Source organism: Mercenaria mercenaria, chromosome 16, assembly GCF_021730395.1.
Source record: "Mercenaria mercenaria strain notata chromosome 16, MADL_Memer_1, whole genome shotgun sequence".
Classification (NCBI taxonomy): domain Eukaryota; kingdom Metazoa; phylum Mollusca; class Bivalvia; order Venerida; family Veneridae; genus Mercenaria; species Mercenaria mercenaria.
In genome coordinates, this window is record NC_069376.1 from 4,015,155 (window position 1) to 4,038,829 (window position 23,675).

The 23,675-nt window shown below is 36.2% G+C and overlaps 1 protein-coding gene across 1 annotated transcript in view; it reads right to left on the minus strand.

The window, feature by feature from the left end:
• LOC123540409 (uncharacterized) overlaps positions 1 to 14,123 on the minus strand; it is an 86,953-nt gene extending 72,830 nt beyond the window's left edge. The window contains exons 1-2 of the mRNA XM_053526062.1: positions 12,839 to 14,123; positions 12,189 to 12,260 (exon numbers count right to left, since the gene is read on the minus strand). Of these exons, the coding sequence (XP_053382037.1) occupies positions 12,189 to 12,260; positions 12,839 to 13,225 (459 nt within the window). The 5' untranslated portion in view covers positions 13,226 to 14,123. The remainder of the gene's footprint in view (positions 1 to 12,188; positions 12,261 to 12,838) is intronic.
• Positions 14,124 to 23,675: the final 9,552 nt, after the last annotated feature.

Consider the following 23,675-nt stretch of genomic DNA (forward strand, 5'->3'; position numbering starts at 1 on the left):
AACAAGGAACCAGAGCCGACAAAGTTAGGGGCGCTAATGAGCACAGTGATACGGACACCGATGACTCGGCTCCAAGCACCTCAAAAGACATGGAGGATAAAGCTGTCCATCCTTGGCTTGAACTATATTCTCCCAAGAAGATGGCTGAAAAACAGAGGTCCGATCCAGAGATTGCGCCGATCATCAGTGCACTGACAGGGAACATAAAACCAAGCAGCACTGCCATGGAGATGGAAAGTCAAGCAACAAGGCAGTACTATGTTTTCTGGGGGGATTCACTTTACATGAAGGAAAATGTCCTCTGCAGAAGATTTCGTAAGAAGAATGGCACCGACCAGTACAACCAGGTTATTGTGCCGCGTAGCCTGCAGAAAGAAATTTTAAGCCAAATGCATGACAGTGTACTAACAGGCCACCTGAGAACCAAGAAGACAAAGCAAAGGATCCAGGCAAGCTTTTACTGGTATGGTTTGAAAGGTGACGTCAATCTTTATGTCAAAACGTGTGACGTCTGCGAATCTGATAAAGCGCCGCAGAAAACTCCTAGAGGTCCAATGGGTCATTTGCAGAGTAGTGCCCCCTGGGATACCGTAGCCGTAGATTATCTCGGTCCTCTTCCAGTGACGGCCAATGGGAACAAATACATACTCGTGCTTACTGACCATTTCACTAAGTACGTAGAAGTCATAGCTGTGCCGAATCAGCAAGCAGAAGACTGTGCTTTGCGAATAGCAAACGAATTTATCTCTAGGTGGGGGACACCCTTAAAGATCCATAGTGATCAAGGCCCAACATTTGAGAGTAATATTTTTAAAGAGTTATGTACCCTGTTTCAGATAAAGAAGAGCAGAACAAGCCCAAGAAACCCGAAGGGGAATGGCCAAGTAGAGCGCTACAATAAAAGTCTCCTGAAAATGATAAAAGCTTTCCTCATTGACCAGGATGAGTGGGACCTTTTCTTGGGATGCATAGCTGGGGCATACCGTTCCTCTCCCAATGAGTCCACGAAGCTTACACCAAATCTGATGTGCTTTGGGCGCGAGGTAAGACTTCCAGCTGACCTGGTGTATGGTGTTAGGGAAGATGACAGCATTCCGTCATACAGATCACACGTGGGAGCCATTCAAGAGCACATGTTCCGTGCACACGAAGTAGCGAGAGCCTACCTGAAAGTCAGCGCAAAACGCAGCAAAGACCTGTATGATACCAAATTAACATTTGTGACTTACAAGCCTGGAGACCTAGTATGGATGTTACATGAAACCAGAAAGATTGGGGTTACTCCGAAACTGGAAAAGAAGTATGATGGTCCTTTTGTTGTTACCGAGAAGACATCACCTGTGAACTTTGTTGTTCAGACTGATCGCAATGGGCGTACTGTGTTAATACATCACGACAAGTTGAAACACTATAATGGGTCAAATGTACCAAAATGGGCCAGTAAAGCGGTCAAAAAGATTGTGAATAAATGCTAGTGATATATTTGGTCACTATAAAATTTTGTCTCTGTTTTCATTTCATGTTACGTATTTTAGAAGCTGTCAAACAGTACACAGGGTCAAGCAGATATTGCACTGCCGGTTGTAACAAGCAAAACTTCTACGACACAGAGTGACGTTTTTAGTCGAGCGGTCATTTTCTGTCACGCCATCGTGTTCCGCGACGTCGAAGTGTTCCGCCGCACACTCTACGAAACTGTCAGCTACCCGTAATTTTGAATGTCAATTCAGTGGAGAATAAGTATTCCAACAATTTTTCATTCCAGGAAATGATGGAAGGTAAAGCTGTAAAGCGCAAGTACTTCACCTGTTTTCACTGCGAGAAGAATGGGGCGCAGCACATAGGGGAGAAGTACCGGATGGTTGACCATGTTCTGAAGCACCACCTGGCACTAGATAGAGTGCCCTTCTACTGCAACCTTTGTATGTTCCGGTGCATCAATCGTGAACAGTTAGACAGGCACGTGACCAGTTACAGACGGCATATGGTAATGGTCAGCACGTTGGGGGAGACCTTGGATAACCAGAAGTATCTGGTACAGAACCCTAATGCCACCTTTCCTAAGGAGGGTATAGACTTTCGAGCAGTGCCAGAAGAGACCCAGTTGGAGCAGATGTCTGACAGATCTAGTGGCCAGCTCAACTCTGCAATTCCTTCCCCACAGGCACCAATCACAAAGTCGAGTGAGGAGCTCATCACCATACAGCTACCGCCATCTGTTCTAGCCACCCTTTATACGTCAGCAGGTGCTAGTCCCGTGAGTCCCCAGGGATTGGGTGGTACCCGGCTAGGACAACCAACAATGCCACCGTCTGTGCCGTCAGCACTACCATCAACTGTCCCACCGGTAGTGTCATCATCAGCGCCGTTTACACTGCCGCCATTTGTACCGCCAACTCCACCGTCAGCGGCATCATCATCAGCGCCATTTACACTGCCACCATTTGTACCTCCAACTCCACCGTCAGCGGCATCATCATCAGCGCCATTTACACTGCCACCATTTGTACCGCCAACTCCACCGTCAGCAGTATCATCAACAGCGCCACCAACACAGCCAGCATTTGCACCACCAACATTGCCACCGGCATTGCAATACGACCCCAGTATGCCAGGGATGACAAGGTCCTCCGGCATTAACTCCTTCGGGGATGCTCTGTCTACCACCAACCCTAGTTCTGGCACTGAATCGTTGTCAAAAACCAACCTCCAGCGGGCAGTGACTCCAACAGGCACGATCGGGTACGAGCCAACACCGCTACAGATCATCGCAGGCGCAAGTCCTGTTTTGCACATGCCCCTAGTACCTGGTACCAGTAGAATGAGCACACCATCAATATCAGGGAATTCCGCATTCTCCACCCTGAATACGCCGGAGATCAACAGGACTGAAGACCCTCTGGACTCGACAATTGACAACAATCCTAGTGTTGAGAACATCATGCCTCAGTTGATGGGAAAGCAACCCCCAGAGCAAATGACCTTCTCACCTGTGCCGTCCCATGAAACGAACGAACTGGTCAAGGACACCAGAGAGCGGGAGACCCAGACGAGGGCTGAACCCAGACGCACGAGCAAGGACTTTGACCCGTTGAATGCCGTGTTGGGGCACTTCGAGAAAACCATCGAAGTTTCTCTTGGAAAGGTAACGTTCGCGATTGAGTCAGTGGCGAGGGCAACCAGGCACCTGCAGAAAAACCTGGATTCTATGAGTGACTCCCTACTTACTATATCGAGGACAGCTGACCGCATCGTAGATGAGATGAAACGCAATGGGCGAAGACATGAACCAGCTGAAACAGTTCCAGCCAAGAGGGCCAGGGAAGAAGAAAACAAGGAGAATAATCGCACTCTTAAATCCGTAGTTAATAAGAAGTCTAATAGGAGATGAACATTTGTATTTTATAAACTGGGATTATTTGTGAAAAAGTCTTAAAACTAGTCATACTCTAAGAAATTTTAATTTAATTTAATCATCCTGATTGATACTTTTAGATAGATGGCTTTAGGGGTTAACTCAAATTTGTTGTTAAGTAATGTTTTTCTTAATGATGTTCTAGTTGTTAAAGTAAGGCTGTAAGTTTTGGTGTTTAATATGTAAATACTTTTGCATTTGATACTCAACACTTTGTGTATGCAATTTAAACCTAGTCATCAATTTAAATGCAGAAATTTAATTTATGCATCTTGTTAAATGAATTCTTATACTAAGAAACTCTTTAAATTTTGCTATTGATTATTGTTAAGGCAATTGATCAAAATTTATTTAAATTTAAGGTGATTCATTCCATATATGTATTGTTAAGGTGGTTATTCACATGCTACCAATTTTAGTTCTGAAAGAGTAAAATTTTAAATATTTATGGCAACAGGAGTTTTGCCATGGAAAACCGGGGGGTAATGAAATCCTCAAGAAAGTTTACCTTTTATTTATCCTTCGTTCTTTCACTTGGGTTGTTTACTTTCGTTTTGCAGCTTTTGCTGGCGACAACGCATGAAGCTGACTGTTGTCTTAGGTCATATTCACAAGACAACAACCAGACATTACGTATTGTACCAGCATTTTTATCTATCCTTCACTTTTGAAGCCGTTTTCCATGACAGAACTTTGTCAAAGTTTGTAAATGTATCCGGTTTTCACGACTAATGTCAACAATTCCGTATTCCCTCATTTTAATTTCCATATGTTAAATTCCAATTTCATTTGGTGTAGCAACCTTCATAAAGTAATTCTGCCATGTAAATCCGTGTATCTTGATGTATAATAATGTAATTTTGACTTTTAATCTACAGCATTTATTGATTACAAGGTCATCCGCCATCTTGTTTTACACGGTGGATAGCTGATAGTTGCTAAGAAGCTGTTTACATTATGAGTCATCAATTTAATGTTAGAAAGCGCAAGTTTGAGGTTTATATTGTAGCCTTCTCTATGTCTCTTAAATACTTTAGATCATTTTTGTATTTTTCAGTCTGTTAGAGCCATTTTTAATCTTCACCACAATTTTTCTGTGGGCACATTTTTTTCTGTGGAGCGTTCCTGGTGAATTCACCATTTCTTCAGTGAATCCACCGCTATGAATTCACCGTTATTTCAGGCAATTCACTGTTCTTTTAGTGAATTCACCATTTCACCATTTTTTCTGTGGGGTGTTCGGTGACAGTATATAAGGGCTGCTCACCGTCATTCTGGAGCTCCAACACCAAAATTTCGGCTGCACACTGCATTTTGGCATTTTCTCAGAACTTTTTAAAACATTTTACCAGATTCGAAATTAGAAAGGTGTGCATTATTTTTTTAACTTTAGATTTCTTAGAAAGTCATTTTGTAAAGTTTATTACTGTGTAAAATAGATTTTTGCAATATTCTAATTTATTGTATGTCTATCTTGGGAAACTGACAGTTCGCGGAATTCTTGTGGTAGCTTCGCGACTGTTACCTCCGTATCCGTGTTTTTTTTGTGTGTGTGATTACATGCGTACAGTATACATTTTGTGAACTCTGCATTGAATCTGATGCTAGATTTGTTTAATAAATTTTAGAAACGTTTAACAGACTTGCATTTCGTTTTACATTTATAATGAAATTCCCAAGAGTATCTTATGTTGGAGCATAAAGGTTAGAACCACTCGATCCTTCAGACACAAGCAGACTTCTGAGACCGTGTCACGTAGAGCAGCCTACAGAAGTACAACCACGTTGAGCAGTCAGCTGAAGACCTATCACACCTAGCAGCCTATAGAAATACAAACACGTCGAGCAGTCAAAATAGTCCGGTCACGTTAAGCAGCCTATTGCGGTCTACAGGGGAAGTAGCACACAGTGGTCAACTCCAGAAGAACATTTGAACAGTCACACACACTCTACCAGTTGTATACTTATATGCCCAAAACCTAACCCTGAGGTCCAATCCGGCCCAAGTCAGTGTAGTCCAGAACCATACCCAAGTTCACGCCCAAGGGCTACAGGCAGGTAGCACTTATTAGCATATTTGCTAGGCAGCGACTGACCGCTGTCATAGCATATAGGCTATATATTTACATAAACACAGGAATAATTCGAAAGCGACTCCAACGGGTAGGAGCGTAACAATATCATCTAATAACATCATTGAAAATAATAGTTTAAAGGTTTGTCCAGCACCTTTACTAGGTACATTCATTACATAGCTTAAAATGGGCTATAAAATTACAACCCATTAATTTTTTAAGTTATACTATCGTATATATATATATAAATCATGCAGATGTTCTTATTTTAAAGGGAATTCCTATAGTTTTTTATGCGCATATTTCTGCGCAGCCGACACTTTCTATGGAAAACAGAACTGAAGTCAATATTTGTTGAAACATGTTACAGATAATCTTAAATATGAGGAATCTTGAATAAAATAACATTTTTGATAAGTTTTATCAGTAATCAAATGTTGATACTGGTTTATGTTGTATTGACAAGTATCATGCCTGACAGGTATCTTGCTAATTTTGTGGTTGTGTTTTCACATTGCATTTTAGAACAAAGACAGTGTTGTTCATATAATGTAAGATAATTGACTTAGTACTGATAAGACAATATCACCTTTCAGATTATTTAGTATTCAATTATAGAAAGAATTAAGAATTTTTAAAACATTTTTTTAACTTTTAGCAAACATACATGTAATTAATTTGGCCAGGTTCGCGCCATTTCCGTCCGAACAGGTGTTGTATTTTAGCGGTCTTAACATAAAATTTAGCCTGGTGACCTATATATTTTTAGCCGTTTTTATGCTCACAATACAATTACCTATACACAAGAAAAACAGGAAAAAATTCTATGAAAGAGTTTTTTCAAAATTTAAAAACATATTCTTCACTATGTGTATTTTTCATTGAAAAAAGTGCACAAAAGTAAATATGAAACAATATGTTTTTTTCATTTGTACACATTATTGTAAGGATAGAGTAGTACAAATATGACTATGATATCAAATAAGTATATAATAAAATCTGTAAAAAGAAAAAAACCGTATTGTGCTGTCTTGATGAATATTTTGGTTGGTATTTATAAAAAAGCAGAAAATTATGAAAATGTTGAAAAATCGCTGGCAATTTCAGCAACAGTGGGTGTGTTCAAAACAATTTTTCACAAAAACAAGCCTGGTGACCTATTGTTTTTATTTGTTCATTGTTTTCAGCACAAATTTTCCTATCATATATGTGAATTTAAAAAAATTCTATGAAAGGAAAAAAACTATAGGAATTCTCTTTAACTACCCATTTCGCCAATTGTTAAGACATTTTATAAGCATTTCTATTACAAAGAATAAGTCTCATAAATATGTATACATGATCAATTATTACACATGTATATTCCATTTATGATTATATTAAAAGATATGAACAAAATGCATCAAATATTCAACCATCTAATATGCATATTAGTGCCTTAAATATAAACAAATTTTGCAACACTGGCCAGGTACATTATTTACAGTGAGATAAGAATGTGCAAATGCAATCCTTACAGTAATTAACTCTATGTGCTATATAATTCTACTGTCCGAAAATCTCTCTGCCACGTGTGTTTGTTACTAATAATAGGGATGACCGCATTGAGTGTGACGTAGTGATACCTCTAATCTGAAAATGTGCTATGTAATGCTTGGCATTACCATGCCTTATTTTTCTTATGTGGCATGGTGTTGCAGTATTTTTTATTTAGAAAATTTAATTGATTTTTTATTATTTCTTTGTCTTAGTAAGTAATTCCTGACAATATCTTTCACATGGTATGTGGTATTTACTTATCTTTCTTAGACATAGGGGAAATACAGTTTACACCTGCCTCTTGTTGAATATGTCATTGATTATTTGTGTAAAATTTAACTCTCCCAACTTGTTGTCATATACATACATATGCTCTCTCGGTTCAATTTTAAGGTCACCAGAGTTGTGGGCGAAATTCACACATATTATAACATGTCATGCCTTATTACTGGTGTCTGCACATAAAGATTTACCTTGGTTAACTATCTGCCACGATGATTTATCTGAGATAAATTTATGTAACATGTAATGACCGAGAATATGCACTTCGTTTCTGCAGCATGTTTTACCGTCCGCCATTATTGTTACAGTTGGCGCATGCGCACTTGTCTTTCCTCACTTGACCTAATTTGCATGTAAACAAATCGATTATTTTTAGTATGAATTTTTTTTTTGTTTCATGTCCTGTTATCTGGCTAGTTTTTAGGGTGAATTTGTCGCGTAATGTTGTTTTCATATAATATTGCATTGTTTTACTTCGTGAATTTCCGTATTGCAGATTTCCTCACGAAATCCTCAGTTTTCCTCACGGAGATTGGAATCGTGAGGTTTTGTGAGGAAACGCCCCTATAAATACAGAGGAATAGGCTTTTCCTAACCTCACTCCGCGACTAGCTTCAGTCAGCACCATTCCGTTTTAGCTTTTCCTCATCAGATTTCCTCACAGTCTTTGACTTTTGGTATTTAATCATAGTCATTTATAGTTGAAGAAAAATAATTTATTTAATTATTTTTCATTTATTATAACCAGTTTTACGGTACATTTTCCCTTCCCGTGGGACGGCCGTTTCACCCTCCAGGCTCGCCAGAATATTTATTATTGTTATTTTGTTTACATGATATACTCTCGTAATACATAGAGTAAAAGTGATTGAAACGTTACTTCGACTTGAGTTTGCCTGTAGTAAGGAATACATCGGATTTTCCCAGGCTGATATTTCTGTCTTAGAGACACCTCGTCCCTGTCCCTGTACACGCTATCGCTACCATTTATACCATACATAGAGAGGGACATACACACACACACACACACACGAAGGGGAAGTGTTACAATATTGAGGATATTTGATTGTTTGAAGTGAATATGAATTATATATCTCGATGCGAAGTGAGAAAATTTCAAAACATTGTGAACATTTTCTCACATAAAGGTGAGATATATTGAATATTCACGGGAATCAAACAAATTTTCTTTTTTATGCTTAATTACGTTGAAATGTGCGTTTTGTAACTTTAATCTCAGCGTGGGAAACGGACGCGCGTAAACAGACGTGACATCAGGCGTGTTGTAACGTTAGAATGACGCACATAACACAGAGTTCCATTTTATTTTACTTTTTGCTTCATGACGTTATGAAATTTCTATTAAGTAAAATAATTTGAATCGAGAAATATACCATAAAGAACAAAGTGCGACTACAATTTTCATCCTGTTTAAGCAAATAATTAAAAATTCGTACACAAAGTATGAGGGGGTGGGGCGGAGTTATATCTCTCACAATATGAAAATATAGATTTCATATTTTAACAGTGTGAGTGCTTAGATATGAAAAATAACTTATAGAATACAGTATTTAATTACTTAGCATAAAATAAATAGAGTATATTATTATCGGATACTTGTTTGCTTTACTGTCAGTTCGAAATATAGGCCTATTTCATCGAGTGAACTATTATAAATAATGCAATAGTTTCACGAGTGGCAAATACATATTATGGTGCTCAAGAGTGAAAAAAATTTCGACTTACATTGAAACAAACAAATTTTCTTTTTTTCTTTTTTTTCTACATTCCAGGAGGAGTTTCCCTGACCCAACCCCTGACCCCTAAACTCCTATCTAACATAAGCAAGGGCACCCCATCAAATACCTTGCACCTTTGCGGTGGTGTCTTCGTTCACTTTGTTTTTTTGCATTTTAACAAAAGCACAAAATAGTCTTGGTACATTTTTATCCGCGCTCTACGACAAGTAAACTTACCAATCAACAAATTAATACTAAAGGTATATGCCTGACAAGTCACATCGATAATTGTTTCCAACCATTCAAAAGCCGCTGCATGTTCAAGTACATAATATTTTCTACTTTGGACGACTACAGAAGGAATAACTCAGTGATAAAAACCTGAGCTTGTCAACATGATTTAATTACTCAGTATCAGACCTATTATAAAACGCATTCTGAAAACATCACATCTTTTTTTCGTCGAGAAATGATATAAGGCGAATAAGGAGTAAGTAACTAGTTTCATATTGTTACTAACTCCTTATTCCTTATTTAAACACGAATAGGTAGCAGACAAATTAACACCAGATAAAGTCATACCTTGTTTGCCATTTTTTCAATATGTTTTAGTAACACACCTTATAACCTACGAAAGGTGTTCCGAACACATGGCATCTTTCTTTCACCAGAAAATTGCAGAAATCGAATAATTTAAGCTCGAATAAATAAAAGATGAACGAACACCAGATAACACCTCATCTCGTTTACCAATTCTTCAACTTGATTTTGTTACTCACTATAACACCTCAAAACCAAGTTCTGAACACATCTCTTATCTATTTCACCGAACTATCACAATTATAAGTCGAATAAGGAATAAGGAACTGGTTTCATTTCGTTACTTATTTATTATTTATTTCCTTTTCGTTACTTATTCATTATTCAAACGCGAATAAGTAACAGACAAATTAAAACGTGATAAAATGGTGGTATTTCAAATGTTACTTATTTGCGACCGAATAAGTAACAAGTAACGTGCGGGTTCAATACATTTCAGACATGCTCAAAATAAATTTTATAGGTCTTACTATAGCTTACTGCATCCTGCTGAACATAATTTCGGAACTTCATCTGGTACTTCTTCGTTTTTTACATGATCGTGCCCGAATATGTAATAAGTAACGTACGGGTTCAAAATACATACATTTTCAAGATCAGATTTATACGACGTTTCATAGCTTGCTTATGTATAATGAACATAATTTTGGTCGACTTGCGACTTCAACTAATCTGTTATTTATTCGAGGCTGAATAAGTAACAAGTAACGAGCTTATTCAATATAATTCAGACATGTTCAAAATCAGTTTTATAGGCCAATGTTCTAGACGTAAACTTTGACAATGATTTCCAGGACAAGTAGGAATTGTGACACATGGATGTATGCTGTAGGGCTGGATAAAGATTCTATTAACAGTTGTATTGCATAAATCCTTTGTTTCTTCTTTGGGTTGTTTAACGTTCACAGTATCAAAAAATTAAAGAAATGAAAAATACCTTTAAAGAAGTCCCGATCTTTCATCACTTGTTTGGTCAGCTCATATTTACAATTTTGATGTTAGAGAGCCGTGGTGTCCATGAAGCTGTGTAAAGTGATGATTGTGATGACACTCTGGTTTTATTTTGTAATTGTGAGAGATCGTTAATATATCAGAAAGATCGGTCAGTGAAAAATTATAAAAAAAATATAAAAATGAATAAGGAAATTAAGATTAAATATTACTTTTATTTCGTTGACTGAAGGAAACATGTTTGGATTTTTTTTTATAAAATAATGGTGCACGTGTAATATGTGATAGGCAATTTAACGACGGTTTCGTCGGAAAAGAACGCTGAGTTAATTTACACAGACATATCCTTGATTGATAAATATGTATTTCGTATAAATACGAGCGAATTATGGTACGAAAGGCTTGTCCGGAAATTTTCTATGTACCATCTTCTAGTACATCGTTGGGACACTCTTCTGAGTTTCAAAGACATTTGTTTGTTTCAATGTAAGATCTTTCATGAGTAAACGGCGATACTTTCACGAGTGGTATAGCTACGAGTAAAAGTGTAAGATAACTATGGTGTTCACGAGTGAAATATGACCTTACATATACAACAAAAAGAATTAAGTTCATTTAATGCTTTGACTAAATTTACCCATTTCATGATTTCTTACCAGTGAAAACTATAAACAATATTTTTTCTGCGAATTCTCAGGCGTGTTGCACTCCAACATCTAAGTAATTCAGTGAAAAAGTCAATTTATTCAACGTCCATTCTGCATGTCTGCATCATCATATAAGTTTAAAAGTACGTTCATTTTTGCACTTTTGTTTTCTTTATTGGCGTAATGTAGAGTTTACAGTTAAGAGATATCATATTGAATCGCTATAAAATCGGTAGTTGTTACTCTGTGGAAATAGAGTTTGTAAAATCAAGAGGTACAGAGTATCTACACACACTTCTCTAACACATTTATTGCACCTCTCAGGCTCTTCAATGAATATCTTATGACATACATATCACATATGCATTTACCAAACACAATATGCTCTTCATTTGAAAATTATTGATAACGTATCTAGTTATCTCGAATCTGAAGTCACAACTAATATTTCAGTATCTGTTCTTAACAAAATAACCTTAAATGCTAGTGAAAAGCATTGTGATAAATGCCCAGTTTTGTGAGAGGAGAAAAACACTTTGGCTTATTGATTGTGTAATTGTACTGCAATCATTCAGTAACGTATCTAGCTTTTATTATCGTAACATTCTGTTTCTCGTATTTAAAACCTTGTCATAAATGTTGGTTGTAGTGGGCGATATAAATAGTTTCTTTCTTAACTTTAATTAACTTAAATCTTCAAAATTCTCTAACTAACGGGTTTTCAAATTTGTTTCACTTCTTAGTGGTTTTCGAAAATGAAGTTAACTTTTTTCGATAATGTTTTAGCACAATATATGATTGTTTAAGGTTCAAGCCCAATGGTGATCCGTTCTAATGTGGTCGGCTGGCAAACTGTAAGTTAGCTATAAAATGGGAATGTTTAAATCATCTAACAGTATAATTTACATTAACAGTATAATTTACGTTAAGAAGAACATACCCCTTCGGTTTCAGCCCATTTGGCTATGAAATCTGTCTCTTGAATTCCGTCTGTCGAGGATATATGCGCCAACTGAAAGAAATAAAAGAATGTGTAAGTAAAGTAATATTTAATGATCAATATACATAAAGGCAGACATAAAATGTAAAACCCGTTAAATATGCAACGAATGTAAACCTATATTAAAATACATTTGCAGTGTTTAGAATGTGGCCAGTAAAGTGAAACTAAATATCTCCTATCGTACTCTTGATGTGTATCAACGACTAACGTCTATAAATTAAAAACAATACAAAACAATTGTTTAAAGTGTGGCCATTAATGTATAGCTTGACATCTACTATTTTACAGCAATCATTTACTGCGTAACTGACACGGCACCTTTTATTTTGTACAAACTACACGAATTTGCTTTTGTAAATGTGAATAATTCGAATAGCACAAGCACTGAGATAAGACAAGCATATTTCATCAACTTGGGCAAAACAGTTTGCTTTACATGAAGGCTGATTTAAGAATAAAAATACTCCTTTTGTACTACGTTGAACAGCATGTAGCAAAATTGTCAGATTTTTATCAGCAACATTTCTCGTGTTCTTAGCAGAGCATGCAAGACTTGTTCGTGATGAAATGAAAGAAACTTTACTTACTTCATTGCGATACATGCGCAAGCGGCATAGATCTGCTTCAAGTGAAGTATCTCCTGGCTGAGGGGTAATATTCCATGTATACTTTGGATTTAAACCAAAATGTTTAAGATTCCTTAGCAGGCACAGACCAAGAGTAAGATCGAAGTCTGACGTTGTAGGAGGGATGCCACTCTGTGGATACAACAAATCAAACTGGACCTTCGTTATCGCTTTGTTTGCCCTTAGGTTGTTTATTGCTCTTTTCTCTCGAGTCAAAACGGTCGTAAGTGCAGTATTTGAGCATTTATCGTCAATTACATTTCTAACGATTGCAGTGCCGTAATCTATATTAAGTGTTAGTAAGCGGTAAAGGTAAACTCGGTTGTCTGTTGGCGCTGCTGTAGCCATGTTTACTAGTCTCCGATCTCTATTTCATCTCATAAATCAATTGTTGGTTCAAATCTGTTGAAATAAAACAATTATGTAATATTGTTCGATCCATTTTTGTTTTGTTTTTGCCATTACATTGTTCAATCTATACTTGTCATTGCACGGTTTAATTCATTATTCTGTTATGCAATATTTGTCATGGCGCTTTTGTCTTTTAGCCAATTATTTTTTTTTTACAAAAATCAGATGAATTGACTAGTAGGGTACAGCATTTTGGGATCTTTACAGCTGAAAATATTGTAAATGCTTTATATTGTCTCTAATAACATGTATAAAATCCCCATTAAGCATCAAAATGATAGCCGACTTAGTTCAAATGAGTCTAATGAGAGGTATGTTTGAATGAGTCTGATGAAAAGTTGGTTTGAATGTGTCTGGTGAAAACTTGGTTTGAATGTGTCTGGTGAAAACTTGGTTTGAATGTGTCTGGTGAAAGTTGGTTTGAATGTGTCTGGTGAAAAGTTGGTTTGAATGTGTCCGGTGAAAAGTTGGGTTGAATGTCTTTGGTGAAAAGTTGGGTTGAATGTGTCTGGTGAAAAGTTGGTTTGAATGTGTCTGATGAAAAGTAAGTTTGAATGGGCTGATGAAAAGTTGGTTTGAATGTGTCTGGTGTAAAGTTGGTTTGAATGTGTCTGATGAAAAGTTGGTTTGAATGTGTCTGATGAAAAGTAAGTTTGAATGGGGCTGATGAAAAGTTGGGTTGAATGTGTCTGGTGAAAAGTTGGTTTGAATGTGTCTGGTGAAAAGTTGGTTTGAATGTGTCTGATGAAAAGTAAGTTTGAATAGGGCTGATGAAAAGTTGGGTTGAATGTGTCTGGTGAAAAGTTGGTTTGAATGTGTTTGGTGAAAAGTTGGTTTGAATGTGTCTGATGAAAATTAAGTTTGAGTAAGTCTGATGAAAAGTTGGGTTGAATGTGTCTGGTGAAAAGTTGGTTTGAATGTGTCTGGTGAAAAGTTGGTTTGAATGTTTTTGATGAAAAGTTGGTTTGAATGTGTTTGGTGAAAAGTTGGTTTGAATGTGTCTGGTGAAAAGTTGGTTTGAATGTGTCTGATGAAAATTAAGTTTGAGTAAGTCTGATGAAAAGTTATTTTAAATTTTTGAATGAGTCTGAAGACAAGACGGCCATGCAAGCACTACATCGCTCACCTGAGTTTAAATGCTTGCTTGGACATTTTTTTTTGTGTTAAAGCTTAGAAATGAGGTGAGAAGGTCATGGTAATTATTCTTCCAGATAAGTAATGAAATCTGTTAAAAATTATTCAAATCTCTTTGCTGTTACTTAAAAAACAAGAGAGTGGATTAGTAGGTCTGGGCTAAGAACATTTGAGTATTGAAATCTTTATCGAAAGTTACTGGCGTGGTCCAAATTTCTATGCAGTTATGATCGGTGTAAAAACTGTACATGTCATCAAAAAGGTTGTATCTAAAAAAAAACACGAAAGTAGGTCAGAAGGTCAATGTCACAGTCAAGTGACCCCCAGTTATTTAGGGTCATCAGGAAGTTATAATTGAACAATCCAGGAAATATGATCAGATATTTTTTAAGTATTTTCTCCTATATGATTCATATACAAGTGACCCCGGGGCGGGGCCTCTTTTCACCCAAGGGGCATAATTTGATCAATCTTGAAAGAGAACCACTAGACAATGTTACATACCAAATATCAAAGGCTTAAGTCTTGAACTTTCAGACAAGAAAATTTTTCACCCTATATAAGTCAATGTAAATCTTGGGGCCCCCATGGCAGGGCCTTTTTTCATCCCAGGGGCATAATTTGAACAATTATGGTAGAGGACCATTAGGCAATGCAACATTCCAAAAATCAAAAGCCTAGGCCATACAGTTTCAGGCAAGAATATATTTATTTATTTTCCTGTATAAGTGTATGAAAAACTTGGGACCCCTGGGTGGGGCCTCTTTTGACCTCAGGGGCATAATTTGAATAATCTTGGTAAAGGACCACTATGCAGTATACATAATATCAAAAGCCTAGGCCTTGGAGTATCAGAACAAAAGATTTTTTAAAGTTTTTTCCGATATAAGTCTAGGTAAAATTTTGGGGCGAGGCCTCTTTTCACCCAAGAGACATCATTTGAAAAACTTAGTAGAGGATCACAAGGTAATGCCGCATACCAGTATCAAAAGTCTAGGTCATGTGGTTTCAGACAAGAAGAGTTTTTAAGCTTTTTCCTATATAAAATAGAAAAAGTGGAAACTCCACAGGTCGTTCAACACAACAAAAACGAAACTGTTGCAGGCTCGGTTTGATTGAGCCTGTTCATGGACGGTAGTGGAAATGCATGCTACCGTCCACGCCCTCTAGCCCCGGGTTGAGCAGAACTCAACATTTACACATGCTAAAAGTACAAATTTTTTTAAGGGTAGAAGGGGAAATTAGAAAATATAAATGCGTAGACTTTAAACGTGAAAACGGGAAATCGAAAGAACAGTAAAACAAAAAAGGCAGTAGCTTAGTAAAAAGAATAAGGGGTAGCAGCAGCTTTTAAAGTCTGCGTAGAGTCCCAAAAATAAATTTAGTAGATGAGCAGTGGAGCAGCAGCAGTCGCAGTGGTGAAGTGGCAGCAGGAACGCAGCAAAAGTAGTGCAGTAAAAAGCAGTCCAGTAGTAAAAAGGGCCATTTGATGGCACTTTTTTGGGGCCCCCTACTTTTGGAAAAATGAAAGTAAAACCCCCCAATTAAACGTTATAAAAATTTTGAAAGATAAAGATTAATCGTGCTTTTTTTTGAAAAAAATTTAAAACGTTTTGCTTTTTAAAAGTCTGTTCCTGGTCTATTTTCTGTCATCAACACGTTTTGTACTTTTTAGACATTTTCATGCACTTTTCACAAAAAACGATTCGAGGCAGGGGAGAAAAATTTCAGTTTTTGGAATTTTTGAGGTTTTAAAAAGAGAAATTTTTCCCAAAACGTGCGTAAAGAAAATTTTCGAACAAAAACGTAATTTTTATGGGAAAATGTTACTCTAAAAATACCCTTTTAAAGAGGAAATTCTTGATATACTGTGAAGAGCTTGGCGTAAAGGTAGAAACGGTTTGAATTGGAAAAATTAAGCGTTTGTTGTCAAGATGGTTTCTTCTGAAAGATCGGGTAAATTAAACATTTAGCATTTTTTTTTAAAGTTGTTATTATTTTTAAAAACAATCCCCTCGATGTTTTTAAAACGAGTAAATTGGTTACCTATTAACTAAGGGGGCTATTCATAAATATTGTACAAGAGTGTGCCCCCTTTTGTCATGTTGAATCAAATCCATTTTGTAAACTGTGTTAGTGAAAATGCATCAAAATTAACCCTTTGTTCAAAGAAAAGGGGATAATTCATGAAAAACTTGGTGCAGGTTAGGGCCTTTGTGTCATTGATAAAAGGGTGTAAATTGAACAGCTTTTTTAAAGTTTAAATAAAACCCATTCTGTAAAAACGAGTAGGTGAAAGTGCATCAAAACTTTAACCTGAAATTATAATAAATGGGGGATTATTCATAAATATGATAAAGAGTTATGGCCCTTGTGTCATATGATGTGAGTGATGATTTGAAAACTATTTTAAGTTAAAATCAAAAAATTTTGTGAAAAATTAATAGTGTGAAAGCGACAAAAACTTTAACTGAAATTATAAGAAAAAAAAGGGGGGTGATTATGAAATACTGGTGCAAAGTTATGGCTCTTGTGTTATAATGTGATGTAAAGTTGAAAAAACTATTCAAATCTGAATAAATCCTTTAAAGTAATAACGAGAAAAGTGAAAGGACCAAAACAAACCTGAAAATAAAAAAGGGGATTTTTCATAAAATACTGGTGAAAGAGTTTGGTTTGTGTTATTTTGTGTGAGTGATGATGTTAAAAAACTTTTATTTTTTTGAATCAAATCCTTTTATATACCGAGATAAGTAAAAGTGCCCCAAAAATTTTAACCTGAATTTAGAAAAAAGGGGGATTTTTCATGAAATATGGTGTAAGGGTTTTTGGGTTGTGAATGTGTGGGTGATGATGTTGAAAACTATTTTAATTTTGAATCAAATCCTTTAGTTAACTGGTAATGTGAAAGTGCACCAAAATTTTAACCTAAAATTTAAAATAAAAAGGGGGAGATTCTTTAAAATTTTTGGGCGGAGTTTTAACCTTGTGCATAGGGTTGGATGATGATGAGGAACAAATTCAATTTGATTAAATCCGTCTTTAAAAACAAAGTTTAAAGAGAAAGTGCATCGAACTTTAACCAAATGCGGACGGGGAAGGACCCCCCGGGGGACGCCAACACCAGGTGGTGGGAAAGCTCTCCTACTTGTTGTCGAGCTATAAGGCATTAGGGAAAAAAAGTTATTCGTTTCTTAGAGAAAATTTTTTAAAAAAAGAAAAAAGACAAGAAACAATTGCTGAGTTTGATGTAATTCCACAGTTAACTATGACTTTCATTCATTGTTGGTGTCATGCCCTGTTTATTTTAGCTGGGGACTTTTTTATTTGTTATCATGTAAATTCAGAAAATATCAAAAAAATCCAGGTCTTCCGGGACTTAACCATACAAATTTTTGTTCTTTATTTAACAAAGAAAAGTTTTTTTATGGACCATCCGTTTCTGGATGATAATCGAGTACGCTTTGGGCCCTGGAAAACTCAAGTTGCTTGGGTCGGATCATGAAGGTTGATGTTGGGTTTGTGTAGCAAGCAGTGACCCATTGATTTGGATCAGAAATTTTAAAATTTAAAGGTCAATGCCCCGGAACGTTAAACGGTTCCAAATGAAAACTCAAAAACCTTTGGGCCCCTGGACAAGAAAGTTGATGTTGTTGACATCCCAGCAGAGACCCTTTTGTTTTTGAGGTTGTAGTCAAAGGTAAAGGCACTTTGACCCGATCTTTTTAAACCGTTTCTGGACGAAAATTTGGGAAATGCTTTAAGTCTGGATCGGGAAAATTTAATGTAGGTTGATCTCCCCAGCAAAAACCCTTTTTGATTTTGAGGAAAATGGGTAAAAGTCGGGTTTACACTGACCCAGAACAGTAGATTGAAAAAAAATTGGGGAAACCTATAAAAAGGTTTATAGAAGGGACTCCGATAATAAACACTTTTCCCCAAGTAAGGGAATTTTTTTAAGCCGCCGCCATGGCCCAGACCCAAAAAGAAAGCTATGACATGTATACTTTCCCGATGTTTTTTTAAGAACCTGGTCTAAAGGGGAAAATTACAAACCCCTTTCAATAGTACATTTTTCAACAAAAACGCGCGTTGGGGAAAGGGGGGTCCTATATAATGAACAAGCGAAAATTTATTTCCATCGTGCCCAGTACTTTGTAAAAATTTTTCCTATTGTAAATTTATAAACAAAGTTTTGCTTTCGCGACGTTCAAAAAAAAAAAACTTGCTTGCCTTTCCCTAATGAAATCCGGTTGAGGTAGGGGCATGTGTCATTTTTGGGATTGAAACAAAAAAAAACAAAATTAAAAGAATCACAATTTTACACTAAAATAAAATGTGAATAAAAAATCACTTGTTTGACCCTTTTTTAATTTTGAAAGTACATTCGCGCTCTTTTGTTTTTTTTATTCATTTTACACATTTATTGCCATTCTCAAAACACTTAGTAAAAAGACGTTGACATACAATTCACAAAAAGCCAACAGAAGGGTTTTGTATTAAAACGGAATTTCCCAGGGAAGTTCAAGAAAGTTTTTGTGTACTTTTTAAATAACTATAAACTACGGTTGTTTTTCTAAAAAAGTTTATTGAAGAAATGTGCCAGTACCAATGGAAGAAAAATTTCCCAAATTGTTTTTTCCTATACATTTTTCCCGAAGTGCGTTTTTTAGGTATGAAATGCGCTTTTTAATTGATTAGTAATTTTCCGTTCTGCCTGGTTTTATAGAAATCCTGGGTAAGGTTTTTGTCGAGGCTTTTTCTTTCTTTTTGGGCCAGTGGCCGCCCCAAAGGGCACTTTTAAAAAATTTTGTTGTGACAGTTAATAAAAACGTATCTGTTGTGTGTTTGTTTTGAGTTTAACGTCTTTTTCAACATTTTTTTTTAGTCAATAAACGAGGGAAAAAAATGTAAAATAAATTGTAAGAAAATCCCCGTAAAAATGAAAGCAAAAAAGCAGAGTAATCGAGCTCGGTTAAAAGAGTCTGTTTTTAAAATGAACCGTTAAGCTGAATGGGTAATCATAAGTTTTACAGTTTACTTGATTTATTTTTATAAACTGTTTTATCCCCCAAATACGTTATATGATTTGCGTTATTTTTACTAATTTTTGGGAAAACCCAGAAAAAAGCTTAACTGGTATCTTTTCAAAAAACTACTCGCAAAAAAAACAAAATTTAAAATTTCAAAACCTTTGCGTGTCCCAAATTGATTTTAATTTTTTCCCAAGGAAAAAAATTGCTATCTAATTTGTTTCCCCGCATGTTTGGTTTTTTTTTTTTAATTAAAATGTTCATTTACAGACCTTAAGGTTTTGAAATCTTTTTGTTCTTGTGAAAGGGATTGTCTTTTATTTTAAAGAAAACATGCAAAACTTTTTCTTTTGGAAAAGGGTTTATCAAACGCAAAAATAAGAAGTACAAAAAAATTAAATTACAGGGGCACATAATAATTTAAAATTATCGTCCCTTTCGGTCATGTTTTTGGGAATTCGGAGGGGAAATTTTTTCTCTTACATTTGCTTTTCCCAAAAAAAGTTTAACTTGTTGAAATAAAGAGAAGGCAATTTCAAAAGATATCGTTGTGTAAGGTCATGTTAAGTTTTTTACAACCACATATGATTATCACAAATGAACGTTAGTGACAGGAAACAAAACATAAAAATAAATGGTGGCATTAAAAGTAGGGAAAAAATGTGGCTTTGTTTTAAATTTAAAATAAAATTGCTGAAGTTTGGAGGGAAAAAAAGTATTTAACCCATGTTTTGTTTAAAACAGATAACAAGAAAAGGATTTTCATTTTTTTCATCAGAAACAGTGCCCCAAAAAAAAATTTTTTTTTACCAATTTCGCATCTCCAGACAATTTCATTTGTAGATGTTCGTTTGTTTTTCTTTGCAAATCTTAAAAAAACAGGAAAATATTAAAACGGCTGATTCTTTTATAACGAACGTCACGCATTCTCACTCATCGAAAAGAACCATTTATGTCTTTCCCCCTTTTAAAAAAGTTGGTGTTACTCTTAATTAAAATTTGGGGCGCACATTGTAACTTAATTAAGTATGTATTTACAATTCCGATTCAACCCCTTCCAGTGTATTGTATGGTTAATAAAATTCCGCTTTTAAAGGAAGTCCAATATAATCACGTGCAGTAAAAACCAAAGGTTTGCATTATAAAAAAAGTATTGCGTGTTGATAAAAAAATGAAATTATTTTATATATACCCAAAAGGGGATTCGTTCTATGCTTTAAAACGGGGGAAATTTTTTTTTTCTTTCTTTCTTTCTTTTTTTTTTTAAAAAAGGCGTTTATTTACGTTTTATTTTTTTTTTTAGCCCAAATTGAGTAGTGTGATGTTGATATTCACTAAGTACATGTACAAGAAACGACGACAACGAATTTTGAAAGCGTTTTACTTAAGCATTAAACGACGTTTTGTTTGTTTTGAACTCTTAATGGTTGTTTGTTTAAACTAGTTTATTTTTATTTTTCTTTAAATAAGGGGCTTTTTTCGACGCCCCGGTGCGTCGCGTTCAAAACGTTTTTTGTTAAAAGGGGTTTAAAACTATTTCCAAATGCTTTCAAACGTGTCAAACATGTCTTCCGCAAAAACTTCACCCGCATGGCAAAAATGTTTTCATTCCACAAAGTTTGCAAAACTGTGTTCTTTTGAAAAAGAGAAATTTTGTTTAATCTTTTGTTTTGTAGAAGTATGGTAAAAGGGCTTCAAAAAGCGATTTGGGGCTGTCAAAATGTAAGGCTTTATTTGTAATGTGGCCACGATCACAAAAACAAAAATTTTTATTTTCCAAAATTGGAAAAAAAAAACGCTTACTTTCTCCCCAAAATTTTTTAAATTTTTTTAAATTATTATTATGTAAATTGCGTCCTGAAATTTTTTAAATACATTTTTATGTGGTGGGTTTTATTGGTATGTATTCTCAGTGCTTCAACGATTATACTTTACATTTTTAATTTTAGTGAGCAGAATAACGGGGAAAATCAGTTTCTTTTAAAAATGTTAGTAGGTTTGAATCAGGTTTTTGTTATTTTTTATAGTTTAATTGTTTTTACTAGAAACAAGAAGTTAATTGTAGGTTGCCCGGAGTCTGTTTAAAGCTAACTATTTTTTAAGAGGGAAGAGGTTTTTTAAATTTAGCAAAATAGTTTTCCCCAAATATATACATAGGACTTTTTACCCCTTATAAAAGAAATAACAATTTAGTAGATCCAAAATTATATTCTAGTGATTTTTTTTGAAGTAAGAAATATGGAAACCCCAACTCGAGGAAAAAATTGTTGGTAGTAAAATCAATTAGACTTCCGAAACAAAAGGGGGAAAAAAAAAAAAAAGCACCATGAGTAAAAAAGTGGGAAATTTTTCAGTCGTTTCACTTGTAAACCTTTGGAAACTATGAGCCATAAGCATAAAAATTAATCGGCCTAAGTCGGGCGCATAAGCAGTTGTAGCAGTATCTATGCCAGCTTACGCGTTAAAAAGCTTTTAAACTGTTTGGGTGATGTTCTGCATCAGATTTTTGTGAAAAAAAAAACCTTCCCCCCCTTACATCCCTCAGTAAACCCCATCATCTCTTAGAAAGTTGTCTCAAATTGGCATTTTTCCCTTTTTTGTATGTTATTTCCGTCAAAAAGGGGGGGAGGGGTGCGCTCCCCGTCCCCCACCCCCCCCGCTCCACCTGGGTAAAGTAGGAAAAGTAAAGTAAGTCTGGCCGGCACGTTGCAAATAAAATGAGAAATGTATTTTATAGGCTATTATTCAATTGCATTTTTAAGTTTTAAAAAAAGGATTGGAAAAAATATTACAAAAAACTTGCTGCGGGAGAAACGTTTTCCCGGCTCCGAAAGACAATTTAGCTAAATAATTTAAGGGGTTAAAATTTTCGTTGTGTAGTTTTGGGGTAATGAGAAATTTTTGGGGGCCCCGTCCGCCAGACCCTTTCTTTTTGACGGGCGGGTAGTCCTACCCGGGGACGGGTGCGCCATTCCGGGAAATCTTGCTCGGGGGGAACCCCGGGGCGAGGGTGAGGTGGGGGGTGGGTCCGTTGGCCTAAAATCGTTCCAGCGTTTTAGGGGTCCCTATGGGACCTTAGTTGGGTTTTGGGCCCCGGTGGACGTTTCAGAGGGGGGGGTTATGGAGGGCCCAAATAGGGGGTTTCCGGGGGAAAAATCTTGTTTATGTGAGCGGGTCTCAAAGTTGGTTTTAGGCCATTTTTCGGAATTTTTCATTTTTTTATTTCAGTTTAGGCGCGCCCATCCGCCCCGGACCTTTAATTTTGGATCGAACCGGGTGTCCGTTGTAGAGAGGGTTGTCCCCCACCAGGCACAGGTAGCCACCATTCCGGGAAAACTCTTGTTTGGGAGGAACACGGGTCGAGGTGTGAGGCGGGTGTGGGTTGAGAAACGGCGTAAACCCAACACAGTTAAGGTTTATCAGATGCATAAATGCAATTATTTCTTTACTTCATGTCCACACCCTTTCAACGTATGTCGTTAATTTCACGTTGACTCTTCATATTTCGACCAACTTAAAAGTCAGAATTAGTCGTGAATAAATATTGTTTGTGTTCGGGTTTTACGCCCGTTTTTATCAACATTTTATTTTGTTACAAACACTAAACTCTTTTCCACAGCTACTTACAACTGTCACATTGAAAAACTTTAATCACGGATAGAGTGGCCGTACCGGACACAAAACCTATGATCGCTCGATTGACGGACGACCCTCCAAAAAAGTGTGCCATTCCATCCGATATGAGGGGTGGGGGTAATTTTTGACTGGATGATTTAGACAAGAGACTAATTCCTAACCATTTTTGTTCCTTGGATCACTTGTATTTAAAGTTTCAAAACTGGAAATACATATATTTGTTACCATGGTTTAAAATGTTCATTTAAAAAGGTGAAAGTTAACATTGTGGTAAAGGCTGTATATTGTTGATGTTGAAATAATTTATAGTTTATATTTATAGCCCGACCCAATTGTTTTTTTCTGTTGTTGTGTTTTCTTGTTTGTTGTTTTTGCGGGGTGTTTTTGTTTTGTTTTTGTTCTTTGTTTATATGCCCCTTGCCGGTGGGGGGATAGAAAATGCCGGCTGTATCTCCATGCAGAGGGGTACGACTCCCCCGGAAATGGAGCCGCCCGTTTGCCGTGGGTGGTGGCCCGTAAGCCGGAGAGTAGGGTCCTGGATGTTGAGGTGCTCCATAGCATCCCGGGGAGGTGATGCATACTTG